The 16,096-nt window shown below is 34.8% G+C and overlaps 1 protein-coding gene across 3 annotated transcripts in view; it reads right to left on the bottom strand.

Moving 5' to 3' along the window:
- Scgdelta (sarcoglycan delta) overlaps positions 1-16,096 on the bottom strand; it is a 436,735-nt gene that overhangs the window by 93,603 nt on the left and 327,036 nt on the right. For all 3 annotated transcript variants that reach the window (XM_069847984.1, XM_069847983.1, XM_069847982.1), the window contains exon 5: positions 12,059-12,248. In XM_069847984.1, coding sequence (XP_069704085.1) covers positions 12,059-12,248 — 190 coding nt within the window. The remainder of the gene's footprint in view (positions 1-12,058; positions 12,249-16,096) is intronic.

The raw sequence follows: 16,096 nt of genomic DNA, 5'->3' as shown, positions 1-16,096 counted from the left end.
ATTATTATTATTATTATTATTATTATTATTATTATTATTCTTTAGTCAAATGTCCGAAGACAGGTCTGAATCTCACAAGTGATACCATTAAGTAACCAGGCCAGGAGACAATGGGGTAACTAGGCCAGGAGATAATGGGGTAGGGTATTATTATTATTATTATTATTATTATTATTATTATTGTTGTTTTTGCCTGCATTACCAACCTAGGGGCAGGAGATAAACTGGATGTTCAATGAAGAGATGGACTGAAAACTTTTGTGGACCGTAATAGTTATTCTGTGACTATAACCTGTATGAATGGTGATGATGATGATGGTAATTATTATTATTATTATTATTATTATTATTATTATTATTATTATTATTATTATTATTATTATTGCATGCATTACCAACCTAGAGGCAGGATATCAACTGGATGTTCAATGAAGAGATGGACTGAAAGCTTTTGTGAACCGTAATAGTCCTTCTGGGACTATAAGTTGTATGACATGATGATGATGATGATGATGATTATTATTATTATTATCACCATTATCATCATCATCATTATTGTGTGTGTGTTCAATGTCTACCCATTTTCATTGCGTGATTCGGGTTCCGCATATTGCGGGTAGATGATAGGACTGTGACCCATTTTCAAGTTGCACACGACTTCGGAGGGCCACGCTATGCATTATGTGTATCTGTGGAGAGCTATGTCGTGTCCAATTAGTCCCCATCACTTTCTTTTGCATTTATATGATCGATCTCAATACGCTCAATCGATCGATACCTTTAATATCCGAATCGGTTTGGATCTCACGGAGTTATGCGCATAATAAATCCGCCGGAAAGCAGTTTCCGAGCTATGTTTTGCCCCATCCGTATCGCCGACCTTGAGGGTGCGACCGATTTCTTGTGGATATTTACTGTTACGGGACTCCTTTTTATACACAGTGGTATACTTTTCGTTTCACTATGTTTATTTGTTTAAAAGTTATAAGCGATTCTAATGTAACACTTTTTTTAGAGATCTTTACGGAGCTGTTGGTGACTTACCGTGCCGAATACAAAGACGTATTTCTACATTAAAAACTCAACCATGTAAAAAGCCCAAGTTGGATTCGAACCCACGTCCGATCTCAGCCTTGAATTAGTTGGCAAATGCGATACCGTCTGAGCTATGCCGGTGCGGTGACTCAAACCTTGGATAGATGACGATGATGATGATGATGATGATGATAATGATGATGATGATGATGATGTAAAGTAAGCTATAGTTTCATGTTATTAAAATCTGTTCAACAAAATAATAAAGTGATGTAAACACAAACACGTGGTCTTGAGATCTCTGAATTGGCAGTGACTCTCTTGTTTGTTGCCGTGTGAACAGCTCTATTGTGTTCTACGGTTTACATCACTTCATTCTTTAGCTAGGCAGAGTATACAGTCTTAGCTTGTTTCACAGTGCAAATTTTTGTAAAAATAACAACATGATTTACATTTAAACAGGCTTCATTGTTTTGTTCTCACAGGCCGGAGCTGCTGGGTTAAGACAGAATTTATAAAACAATACAGAACAAAGCGCCTGTTTCCTTGGAGTCTCTTGAGCTTGTTAGTTCTCATTTCCTGCGCCAGGAAGCGCTGTTTAATGAGCTGCACTTGTTGCGTCGAGCCGTTTGTAGGGTCGCCTTGCGAATCGGATTGCATTTTGAGAATATGGCGCATTACAAGAATAAGGACGTTTTAGCAGCGCTGATCGTGGCTGATCATTGTATATTTAGTACCCCATTGCATATGCAGAAAGAATTAAACAATAATGGCAATAATTGGGCAATGGTGGAATGACAATAGCTGGAGAAAAGAAAATGAAGGGAGAAAAATTATCCTGCAGCTACAGTGTCCGCAAGAAAGTCTCAAAAGTCTTAGAGTTCGAATACCGGACACTTCGGTTGAGAAGCCATCAATTAACTGAAGTATGACAAAAGCCTAGTAATGGATCAAACGACGAAATGAAAATGGAGGAGGAGTCTTGAATACTCAGGAGAAAGCCGAACCATGGCTACTGTTTATATAATGATCTTATTATATTACTTACAGAAATTTTTCCACGTATTCAAGTCTTTTCTAAAGCTAGAGAAATCTCGGTCAGTGTATTTACCATCTTCTTAAATTCCATTCTTAAAACGTGCCGGGACTACTATTCGCTGATGAGTGTGCAATTGGTTCTTTCTCTATTATTGGTCTACAAAATACTATGAACGAAATTTCAAATTATTGCATGAAATGGGACCTGAAAATAAACGGGGAAAAAACGAAAATCCTAATTTGTAAAAACGGAAGTAAAATGAGTAAGAGAGAGAAATGGTTTCTGAACAATGACCCAATTGATTGAGTTTCTAGATTCAAATATTTAGGTGTAGCCTAATATTAGATGGGAAGGGTAAATGGATGACTCAAAATGAAGTGGCATTTAATAAAGGTAATGGTACACTTACAGCGATAGATAAGTGCTTGAACAAATGGCAGAATATAGAGATTAAAAAAAACCTGTTTAATATTTATAGAGCTATTGTAGAATCGAAAATATTGTATAATATAGAAATTTGGGGTAATGATTTATCTAGCCAGCTTATTGATACAATTAGAGATAAATTTTGTAAGACATTTCTAGGAATCCCGTGGAACTCCTCTAACCTAGCTGCTAAATTCGAAATGGGGGTAAATAGTATTATGGGAACGATACTAGTAAGGAAAATAAAATTCTTAGGTCATATTATGGAGAAAGAGGATAGTGACATTGAGAAGAAGTGTTTGCAGTTTCTTCGGAACACGAATTTGAAATCCAATTGGCTAGAAGATTTAAAGAACAAGGTGAATAGGTTACGTTATTGGTTATGGGAGAAATTGGAGTAATGAATTTAAATGTAATTTGTAAAATCGTAAAAGAGAGGTGTAATGAGATTACGAGACAGGAATTATATCAAAATCTCAACAAATTAAGAACATTAAGTAACTATAAGGACATTACAACGTCATGGGAACAAGAAGAATATGTCACAATAAATAATGGGAGAGTAAGGATGGACTTAGCTTGGTGGAGACTAGGAATATGGAAATTGAAAAACAGGAGGGGTACCGTAGAGAAGGATATCTGCCCTCTTTGCGGCATGGGAGAAGATGCGTTTCATATATTATTAGAATGTCAAGGAACAGACAATACAAGGAAAAAGTGGATAAATAATAAATTTTTGAATATGAATAGATATGTGGCACATAAGAAAATATGTAATATAACCAAATCCAAAGTACAGGTGGCATTTGTACCTCTACTTTGGATTTGGTCCTAAAGTTTCAGAGTTAATTTAAACTCAGTTGTTTGCTTCCCTTGCAAAATTTTCTTTTTGGCGGTTAGCAGATTTACACTCTAAGCCGATGTAATATACTTACTTACCGGCTTTTAAGGAACCCGGAGGTTCATTGCCGCCATTGGTCCCTATCCTGAGCAAGATTAATCCAGTCTCTATCATCATATTGCACCTCTCTCAAATCCATTTTAATATTATCTTCCCATCTATGTTTCGGCCTCCCCAAAGGTCGTTTTCCCTCCGGCTTCCCAACTAACACTCTATATGCATTTCTGGATTCCCCCATACGTTCTACATGCCCTGCTCATCTCAAACGTCTGGATTTAATGTTCCTAATTATGTCAGGTGAAGAATACAATGCGCGCAGTTCTGTGTTGTGTAACTTTCTCCATTCTCCTGTAACTTCATTCCTTTTAGCCCTAAATATTTTTCTAAGCACCTTATTCTCAAACACCCTTAACCTATGTTCCTCTCTCAACGTAGGAGTCCAAGTTTCACAATCATATAGAACACCCGGTTTTATAACTGTGTTATAAATTCTAACTTTCAGATTTTTGGACAACAGACTGGATGATAAAAGCTTCTCAACTGAATAATAACAGACATTTCCCATATTTATTCTGTGTTTAATTTCCTCCCGAGTATCATTTGTATTTGTTAGTGTTGCTCCGAGGTATTTGAATTTTTCCACCTCTTCAAAGAATAAATTTCCAATTTTTATATTTCGATTTCGTACAATATTCTGGTCACGAGACATAATCATATATTTTGTCTTTTCGGGATTTACTTCCAAACCGATCGCTTTACTTGCTTCAAGTAAAATTACCGTGTCTTCCCTAATCGTTTGTGGATTTTCTCTTAACATATTCACGTCATCTGCATAGACAAGTAGCTGATGTAACCCATTCAATTCCAAACCCTCTCTGTTATCCAGGACTTCCCTAATGGCATACTCTAGAGCATAGTTAAAAAGTAAAGGTGATAGTACATCTCCTTGCTTTAGCTCACAGTGAATTGCAAACGCATCTGACAGAAATTGACCTACGGACTCTGCTGTACGTTTCACTGAGAAATATTTTAATTATTCGAACTAGTTTCTTCGGAATATCAAATTCAATAAGAATATCGTATAAAACTTCTCTCTTAACCGAGTCATATGCGTTTTTGAAATCTATGAATAACCCCGGACGGGAAACCGATAACGAAACATAAAAAGTGTTGGTGAGGAGATTCTGAAGTTAGTTGAGACTTACGGAGAGCATGAATCGGGAGTCTTTTTGGTGAAGAAGCAGACGGTAGCGTTATGGCGTCAGCGGCAGCCTACGGAATATCTTGTAAGTAACTTATATGTACATTTTGTAAATACATAATAAATAAAATAGAGTTTTAATTTGCAATCAATTCAGTCTAGTTCAGTAACCATGTAGTTATCCTATAGTATCCTGAGTGTTCCAGCTCTTCCAGTAAAATCGTTTCCATTATTGAATAAAATGGTGGTGTCAGAAATCCTGATGAGTGTTAGCAGAAGTCGAACGCAGTAGCCATCCGGTTAGCAAGTAGCAAATAATGCGACCTAAGTGACGGTCCACAACAAACAACAACAACAACAAACTCCCATTTTTTCTCAAATATCTGTCGAATAAAAAATATCTGATCAATAGTTGATCTATTACGCCTAAAACCACAATGATGATCCCCAACAATTTCATCTACATATGGAGTTAATTTCGATGTAATATAAGAGAGTTAAATAAATTGACAAAATGTTTAATGATAGCGAAGATGAAATGGGAAGAGAAAGTTAAAAGTAATTTTATTATGTATTAAATTGATCTTGTAGTGTGTATGTGTGTGTGCTTTTTTGTTTTGTTTTTATTTATTTTTTTAGTTGTGAGACTTGGCATAGGTGATTGAAATTGTAAAGTAAGGCAGATCTGGGGTATTATATAGAATTGTAACGGGTCTGTCTTACAGTTACATAACAGATGAATAAATCTATCATAAAATATAAAATTCCGTTCTTAGTATTATTGTAAATAATTATAAGTCCTTATTCCCTTTGTTAAATCAGAAGGTTTATTCCTTTGAAGATTCTGAGTAAGAGACGGTTTGCTGGTGATGAATTGCCAGTCCATCGATCAATAAGTCTGGTGATAATTATAAATACCTACGAATTGCCAGACATTTCCTTTTTTTTTCGGAGTGTGTTTCCTTAGCCGATGGTTCCAGTTTTCAGGCGCCAAGTACTGTTCTGTATCCCTTCATCCTCTCCCGGTTGCTACAACATGCTAAGCTGTGTATCTGCAGAAAAAAGTGACAAGGGTAATCGAATCCCTATAAATATGTGAAACGTTAAGCTAGGCTGGGCGTTAGTAACTCAATTGAATCACTAAAGACCACCCCTTAACTTCCCACTACACCTTCCTCACTGAGAAAACAATGTTTTGGTGAGGTACGAGCAGGCAGGAAATTCAGTGACGGATTGTATCAGGCAGGCATCATATCTTTTACGAACTTTCGGCTCTCGCTTGTCACAAAAAATCCACCACTGATGCACAGAGCCTTAATCTGCGTTTGTTTATAAGGCGGTGTACGCGAAATGGACATGGGCGTGGGTTTCTCCGTCCCTTTCACTTTCCTTCTTATGCCCAGGGCTGGTTTATGCTGTTCGTGATCGATATTTTAGCATGGTTGGTGTTGTTAGGATGTTTTGGATTTGGAATAAAATTTTGATATTTCTTGTCGTTTATGTCTTTATAAACCCCGCACTTACATTTAACAAGACGGAGCCTTCTCGTTAAAATTGCTTCATAATTTCTTCTTCATTGCATTAAGCGTAGTCTCGAGTCGAGACAACAATTCAATTGATAGTCGAGATGGTTCACGTATCAATTTGGCACCAATGATTAGTGATTATGCTTTCTCCTGAGTATTCAAGACTCCCCTTCCATTTTCATTTCGCCGTTCGATCCATAAAATAATAAAATAAAATAAAATAAAAATTACTAGGCCTTTGTCATACTTCAGTTAATTGATGGCTTCACAACCGAAGTGTCCAGTACTCGAACTCTAAGACTTTTTGAAGCATGGACCTTAAAAGCTCAATTTATTTATTGTGATATCTGTGTTTTTATTGTGATATCTGTGTTTTATTGTGATATCTGTGTTTTTGTTGTGATATCTGTGTTTTGTTGTGATATCTGTGTTTTTTCTTTGTCTTTTTTCTTCCTTTTTACTTTTTATTTTGTTATTTAATAAAATGTCTTAACATTATGTGGAATACCCTCTGAGCACGAGTATGTAAGGTACTCTTTCTGGGGGTGCCAGAGTGTTTTTATATTTTAAAAAATCAATATGTATCTTTGTTCTGGCAATAAAGTATTATTATTACTAAAAAAAATTATCATAAGCACGGCATGTGAGATGAGATTCATGAGGAGGATTGCGGGATACACTAATTTCGATCACAAGTGGAATAAGGATATCATGGAGGAGCTCAAGAAAGAGCCAGTGATGAAATATATTTGGCGATATCAAAATAACTGAAAAAATCATGTCAATATAATGAGTAGACAGTGGATGCGGGATGACTTATCTTTGAATGTAGCTGCACATTTACTATATGTTACATTTTTTTTCATTCAGACCATTGCATTGGCTCAACAGGTTTTAAACGTAAACAGACGTCAACATGCTACTGTATCTCCGTACAGTCAGAAGAAAAAGAAAAATAAAGTACTGTAGCACATACCTCGTCATCATTGATGCAAATACTAGCGTTGCAGTAAACAATATATTCTCGTAAGTTGTCGAAGCTGAATCGTCTTCGCCTATCGCTTAAACAGTTTTTGTATCGAGAGAATTTCTGAAGAAAACCTATAAAATGGGGATCACTCAATTTCTTTAGAGGAATATTTGCACTGAGCATCATGTTGCACATGTCTTTGCAAAACGTTTCGTTTAGACCCGAACAACTAAATGATGATGATGATAATGATGATGATGATGATGATGATGATTCCTCAGATTTCATTTCAACTCATTTCCTGTGTGATGTACTGTTACAATGTTTCTCTATAGCCTGAGTTCTGGTTTTTATTTCAATTTTACATACATTAAACACGATACTGACTTCGTTAATACATGAAATGTCACTCATATACTTAATTGCACTTCGTATCTCCTTGAGCGAATGGAACGTTTTGCCTTCGACATTATGAATGGGTCAGCATAACACTATTCAACGCGTAGTAAATACTTGAGCAGGATAACACAACTGCACACATTGCGTTGCAATGTTACTATGAACAGATCGGGGTTCCTTCGTTTTGTACGCTGCTGTACTCGCCAGGTACACGTGCCATATACTCTGATACGAAACAACTTCACTTTTCCTTAAGTCATCAATACACTGTTTGATAATGAGCAACAGCAGATTTCCAAAACCAATTTTAAATTAACGACCGGGAGGTAAACGACCCCATTGTCAGACCTCGATAGAAATGAACAGAAAACATGACCTTATAGGCCACTTAGCCTAATACTTGTCAGGATGATGACGATTATTATTATTATTATTATTATTATTATCATCATTATTATTATTATTATTCTTATTAGGACCTATTTGTTTGAAATTGTAATGAACAATATATTACAGAAAAATGGATTCATTTGGAAATTAATCAACAGTTGAGTAGTTTAAAATTAAATGATGTTAAACTGATTATTTTTGTCCGTATACTTCCCGCATTTATTAATCACCTCATTTGTGTACGAATAATTTTTAATTAAATTAAAATTAAGTTCAATATTTCCTAAAGTTTTACACGCTAAAAGGAATTCATTATGACGCAGCCATGATTTATTTCCCTTTCAAGTTTTATCAGTTACAGGTGAATTCATAATTTCAAGACCTACTGTAATTAATTACGCTTCCATATTAAGATAAGTGTGACCGGATTTGTAGAATGTGAAATGTTTTCATTGCTAGTAACAGAGCAGAAGAATCATCCTTCAGCGTTATTCCATATTAACAAGGGAGCGAATCGGTTCAAAGAACGAGCATACAAAATTTTATAGAAAAAGTGAGTAGGTACTGTTGTGGTACATTGATTTTCTCTTAGTTTTTAGGTCCTGAGCATTTTCATCAAGTACTCAAATGGTGTTATTTTATCGGATAAGGCCTTTTAAGAGTTCGTTATATAATTTTTTTAGTTGAATGTCATGATCTGGACTTGAGATATAAAATATTCCCTTGTTTGAGTTTTTGTGTAAAGTTTAGTTAATGTATGGGATCGGTGTCCACCCAGTATCGTGATCGGAATTTAAGGTACTGTAATGGGTATCGTAATCCTAACCAGCACACACATTTCAACGACTGGGGTGATAATGTGCTAAGCATATGTTACCTCCATTACCTCCACCTGTGCTGCGGCTAAGTGGGCGTGACTGAGTCTATGTTAGGGCTGTTGAGTCACTGTTTATTTCTATTATTATTATTATTATTATTATTATTATTATTATTATTATTATTATTATTGGTCACTGAGCAGTATTTACCTGTTAGGCATTTTTTAAATTTCTACATATTATTATTGTCATATCGTTAGAGAATTCCGTTATTAATCCGTCGAAATTAGTTTAATCCAGGGAAGAAGAACTGGAGAAGAGAGGGGTGGAAGCATGGGGAAAGCTTTGTTTCCCCGTCTACTGTCCACCGGCGTTGAATGACGTCGCCGTGACGTATCGCAACCAAGTAGCACAGATTCTGAATACAAATCCCCTCTACCCTATCATGTCAAAGACGCATGGGATGAAAGGAAGGGATAAGTGACGTATTCCGGCTTGTGACGTATGCCACAATTGGTGCCCAGTTCTGCATACCTGGTTTAATCAATTTATGAATATTTTATACGTGTAGCCTATATTGTTCACATTATTAACTGTAGTAAAATATTGGTAGTTATAGTGTGTATTAAGTTCAGATTGCTTGGTTCATTTACTACGGCGTATATATTAAACTTAATTACTATTATGTTATTTTATTATGAAAGCAAATTCGTACCATAATTAAACCCGTCTGGAGATAAAACCCTCCTCTGAACAAAAAACACTATATTGTTAATAACCTTCTGGCGCGTTTAACACTATAATAATATATGTATGTAGAAAGAGTAAAGGTATATTGAGGTTGCTAGGAGACATTGATTACAGCAACATTTCTGAAGGCAGTACAATAATAATAATAATAATAATAATAATAATAATAATAATAACAACAATGGTTTTATTTAACCTAGCAGATTTAAGGACATAGGTCCTTCTTTAACACTTAACCAGACGTAAAACTGCGATACAAATAACATTACAAATACTCCAAAATTAAAGCGAGAATCATAATGCAATGAAATCAATAAGTCAATAGAAATGAGATATCTATATAAAAAGAAAGAAAAAATCATAATAAAAAGTAAATAGTGAGTGAAAATGCGTGAGATATACGCAATGTATAGAAATATTATATGATAATAATAATAATAATAATAATAATAATAATAATAATAATAATAATAATAATAATAATGTGAAGTATAGAGCATATTATGATAAACATTATTTTTTGGTACACACACAACAGGAAAATTATGGTAATATGTGACACGAGTTCTTACATGACAAAGAATGTAAGGAAAATTTTTGTAAAAAGATAAAAAAACAAGAAAAAACTAATAAGGTAAATATCACTAGAATGTCTAAATGTAAAGAATATATGGAAACATAAAACACTTCTTATAACAGTAAGTTAGTTTGGCAAATCGCAATAAGATAATTTTCTAACTTAGATTTAAAATATTTCAAGGTTCAACAGTTATTGACTTCAGGCGGCAGAGAGTTCCAGTGACCAGAAGTAGCAACAGTAAAGGATGAGGAATATAGAGATGATGTGTGGAGTGGAATTTCAAGCGTACTGTTGCGTTGTGATCTAGTATTAATATTGTGATAACGAGAGAGAGAGAGAGAGTATGGAAACGAGTGAATAAATAAGAGGGGATATAAGAGAGAAAGCGAGCGCAAATTTTTCCTCTCGTATAACCTAAGCCATGATAACTTATCGAAAAATGATGAGATATGATCATAGTATCGAACATTACAAATAAAACAGGGGCATGCGTTATCAAAACACTACGGTTTCTGGGAGAAATCAATCTTGAGATTACTTAATAAAACGTCGCAATAATCAAAGTTAGGTAGAATGAGAGCTTGTACGTACAAGAGTTTGTTTTAATTTAAATGGATAATGATACAATAATGATACCAGTATTTGTATACATCTGAAGGCTGACTATTGTAATATGTAACTAGTCGACGATGTATGCAATGGAGAGGGAAAGGAACTGGCCATCCTACCCCATTATCTTCTGGCTTAGTTGCCTCATAAGTGGTGTCTTTTTTTGTATAATTTTTTAGGTTTAGACCTGTCTTTGGACAGTGGACTAAACAATAACAACAATGATACTGTTCTACTATAGCAAAGGCCGTACTTGCAAAAATTCTTTTTTTATGTCAGGAGATGTATGTGCTTAAAGGAAACGTTTTGATTCATATTATAGGGCTAGAAACTTGTAGCGGAAATTGAACTTAAATTTAACGTATCTACAAAAACTGTCTGTATGCTAGACAAACACATAGGGGAGACTGTTGTATCTTTAAACACTTTTCACATTGTATTGTTATTAGGCTATTATTTTTTTTTTTGTGAAATGAAATTTCTTAAATGAAAAAATGATTGAAATAAATATTGAAGATTCCTTTACAACTTTCTGTACGTATTTTCCTGTTTTACAGATCCATTAAAGATAGAAAAAATAAAATGAAGGGATATGTAATGTGTTCAAAGGTACGACAGGTTCGTGTACCTTGGAACATATCCTCTTGTAAGTTGGCATATAGGTGGGAATATAGCTTTAAAAACTGACAATCATATTTAAAATGTATATACAATCATAAACCAGAGCAAGCTTCTCTGATTGAGATTTTAGTTCCTGGAGGAACAATAACTGCTTCAACAGCTTTCTTCAAGGCATCCGGATCAATTGGAGGCCTCTTAACTCCAGACTTACTTCGTGACATGATCTTAAAATAAAGGAAAAAGAAAAACCGATAGTATCGTGTACCTAGTAACATGTTCCATGGTACAAGATGGTTTGTGTTCAAAGGTACAAGAGGGTGCACATTTAAACAAATATGGCTCCCAAAACTAGAGATTAAAATATGTTATTACTCACCAGATGACAGGGAACACACTGTACTTGATAGATAGTAACAAATACAATTTGTTTTTGTGTTAGAAAACATACATTAATGAACAAAATGTTTACTTTTAGTACTAAAAATTCGTTTGTCCACAGAACTCACACTTTACAATAAATCAAACTGAAATTACGACCAATGCTACCTAGCGGCTTTCTCTACAATCTATTTCAGATTGAGTCCTCTAGGTAGAAGCAAAAATTTGAAAACAGAAAATGTTCAAAGGTACACTATGCTATAGGTACAACAGTCTCCCCTACAGCTCTTAATCCAAAGACACAATTTTTGCAGATGCAAACTTTGGCTTCAGCAGGGCAGTGTAACTCTACTGTGTTTGTCAGAGGATGTCTGGTCCCATAAGGTGTCGGCTGGGCTACAGCTCTGTCCCTCACCTAGGAATAGTCTGTTGACGACGCGGCCGCCGTCGTCTCGAGTGTTCACCGTGAAGTTGTGGCTAGACTCGACAGTGATGGGCTGACCCCTCTTGGAGCGGATGGACGACGCGATGAGAGCGTCCAGCACCATAGCCTGGCCGCTCAGTTGGATTCCCCCCGTCACGATGCGCAGCTGCCCCATGCCTTCCTGCAACACGCAACACAGTCCAGTGAGCACATTTATCCGAATCTTAAAAATTATGTTTCTTTATACCTGAATAGCTCAGGATAATTAATAATTGATTTGGACATTTGTATCTACAATGCGAAAATCAATTTTTACGCAGATTGACAGGCAATCATACAATAAAATGATTAGTGTGAAAGTAGTAGATCTATAGAACAGCGTTTCTCAAACTATGGTCTGCGGACCACCTGTGGTCCTCGAGGTCTGCCCTTGTGGTCGTTCAAAAAACACCGAAGAAAAAATAAAATTCAAACGAATTGCGTATCACACTAATAGCTGAAAATCTCAGAGTTTGGAAATGACACATGGCAGTCGCCTTACACTTTTTCTCTCAATACTGACATTTAATGAAATTTATTACCCTACCTCTCTACCGAATTCCCACTATACTCTCAACAACAAAAGAGAAATCTGAAGCACTATGAACATGGTGTTTCTCGCCATCTTTTCCCTGCACATCTGGTGCCTGTAACCCAGCCAGGGACCACCCGAATTCATAACAGAGAACCAAAGTACCGAACCTTTTCATGTATTTATGCCTTTCTCAATAGTTTTGCCGACAAGCAGTCTACACATTGAAATGGTCACATACCGTACGTCGTACACCAACAATACAAATCTGAGGTCACAATTTGAAACTTATTTTCCAAGTAAATATGACGAATTTTCATGGGTACGTGATCCCTTTCATTGCGATATTGAAACTAACAAACTTTCATTGAGTGAAAGAGAACAGTTAATTGAACTCTCGAAAGACACCGGACTTAAAATGAAATTTGAAGCGGAAGGTATGGCTAATTTCTGGACCTCATCACAAGTGAAAGGAGAATATAGTGAACTATACAATAATGATTTAGAGATTATAATTCTATTTGCTTCTACGTATTTGTGTGAGAAAGGATTTTCATCACTATCTCTAATAAAAACAAAGTAGGCTACCGAAATGACTTGATGTATGTGTCGATCTCTGACTTAAGCTTGCCAGCATTCATCCAAGTTTAGAAAAACTGCGCAAGAATCTCGTTAATATGAGTACCAACATTTATATTTTTTTTAGTTAAAAAGTTAAAGATTATCTAATACCTTGAATTACTAAAAAAAAAAAAACTAAAATGAATTTTCTTCTATTAACATTAATTTAATTAGTTAATACTAACAAAATTAATTGAATTAAATTAATTTTAATTAATTGATTCTATTTTAAAATGTAGGTTTACTGATATTAAAATATGCTACAAAAATGATAAATTTGCTTTCGAAGGGAACAAGAGTAAGGTGGTCCGCGAAACTGTTCTGACTTAAAAAAGTGGCCCCCACTTCAGAAAAGTTTGATAAACGCTGCTATAGACTATTGTTAAACAAGTATTCAATCATTACGAGAAGAAAAAAGGAGGAAATCGACAAGCGCACAGCTGTCGCTCATTTTATGAAACATACTATGTGATAGTAGGCCTACAGAGCGTCATTTTTCTGGAGGAAAAATAATTAAATGTCAATAGGCCTATACTGATCCTCAATGATATCATATTCACCAACATTTCCTACAGATTTATCTAATATTCTTATTTAAAAACATGTTGAAACCGATAAGCAGTTGTATTAAATTGAGTTAAGCAAGGTTCGTCTATGCTTACCTTTGAAACAAAATAACTGAAAGTTATTTGTACGCGTTATTTAATAAGTTTAAACGTTTTCGACTCTACAGAGTCATCATCAGAAGTTATGACGTACAATACATAGGAGTGTGAATATGCATTTATGTGATCTACTGTGGTAACACTATTAAGACTAAACAAGTTGCAAACATTACAGTAGTTATGAAATACAATTATGAAATCTTATGTGATTAAAATTCAAAATATAAAATTTAAAAATCAATAAAATGCTTGTGTAACTGTAACATCAGTATAATGTTAAAACAGGAGACAGAATTTCGAAAACTACTTGCCATTATAAGAAATGCTGAAGATGTATATTTCCGTAAAAATCTAGAAATGTATATATATATATATATATATATAATTTTTTTTCGCAGAAGCACAATATGATGATATGATAATAATATCATCTGTACTTTTTCTTCTTTTGACCATGCTCTTCGTCTTATTTGCATTTATTTTCATCCCATACTGCTCACAGCTGTCATTCAGTTCCAGTAGCATGTTCTATAGTATAATTTCCTCAAATTTATCATTACTTATTAGATTTTATATCGATATGGACAAAAATCATGATCCTACTCGCAATATTTACCGAATAAAGAGGGTGTTGAACATTTGGGGGAAAAAAAACTTTTGACAAGCTTCTGGTGAATATGGCATTTCACATTGATGTCTTTATTTTGAATGGTATGCAGATAACCAAAGCATCTCAAAGAAGTGATGACCACAGTTAGTAGTTCTTCCCGTAATCATCCTAATGTTGTCCTTAATAATAAATAAGCTAAAAGTTTCCCCGCCTCCATCAAATTCGCTCCATGTCCGCAGCATCGATTAGACAGCAACTAAAAGTTGCGAAGAGACACAGCGAAGTCAACTTTATTGTTAACGGCGTCTGCAAAGTTTATGAAAACTTACAATCTATTTTCCATAACGAGAAACATTCGTATAATGTTTAAAAATGCATTCATCGCAAGATCTTCTACTCGTACTTGTTAATGCACACATCACAATTAATGTCTAAGGAACACCTTGAGTTTTGATTAGCTCTCAATTAAAATACGATGCAAGAAGGTAATATTTATATCACATTGGTACCTCAGTTCAATATTCGTTATTATCATATTAGCATCAGACCAGCAGCTCGATGTTGGCCTGATGTATTACTGTAATTGGTGTACATATGCAATCAATCTGAGGAGGCCTAGTGTGCTTATATGCGCTGAAAGAGCAATCTAGTGGGACTTCATGGGAATCTTAAGACGACAAGGCTAAATCGAAATATAGCACCACATAGCTGAGGCCTGTATGTAACAAAGAAAGTGGACGTTTAGACTTCAACAAACATTTCTACGTAAGCTAGTGGTAAGACACAATAAGATCACTCGAGGTTGAGGTGATAGCTTTCAGACCGCTTCTCCGTACAAAGGAAAATTGTATGTTGTTTGGGTAAAGGGACATAAGTCATAAAAATGAGTTCGGAGATAAATTAAAATTAAACGTTGACGTCTTATTGCAAATAATTTTCTATACAAAAACACATCAAATACTAGTATTCTTTTGATTTTTGCACATCCACTTGTATAATTTAATTTGTGTGTTCATCTGAGGCGTAAAATTCTATTCGTACAAACAATGACTTATCCACCTTTACCCGAACACCACAGAATTAATGTGCCTGTACAGTGTTGCTCAAAACAAAAATAGATCTTCAGTTCAATAAATACATTGTTTATTTTTTCAGTCAATGACTTATCGCATAATATTTAAGGATTTATTCCTTTATATTACTTTTTTATAAACGTTTTCGTCGCCCAGCAATATCATCAGATAAAACATTATGAATAGGCAATATTTTAACCTCACGTTTGCAATACATGTACATCAAACATCAATTTTAACTAAATAAAATAGATGAAACTATAAAATAAGAATAATGAATTGAATTAAAATCTAGATAAAATATGTGAGAATACAAATATTTGCAAGATATAGGCTATTACGGGGATTTCACTTACATTTTGAGAGTGCGCATGTACTTGGTTAATGTAAGTGAAAGCTCGCTTACAATGTGATCCATTAGATTTAATGAATTGCAAAACAATAAGGACACCATCCATAACGCAACCCATTTCTCCTGGTCTTAATGTT

The sequence above is a fragment of the Periplaneta americana genome, chromosome 15 (assembly GCF_040183065.1).
Source record: "Periplaneta americana isolate PAMFEO1 chromosome 15, P.americana_PAMFEO1_priV1, whole genome shotgun sequence".
Taxonomy (NCBI): domain Eukaryota; kingdom Metazoa; phylum Arthropoda; class Insecta; order Blattodea; family Blattidae; genus Periplaneta; species Periplaneta americana.
Note: the sequence above shows the minus strand (reverse complement) of the source record. Positions and strands in the feature narration are given on the sequence as shown.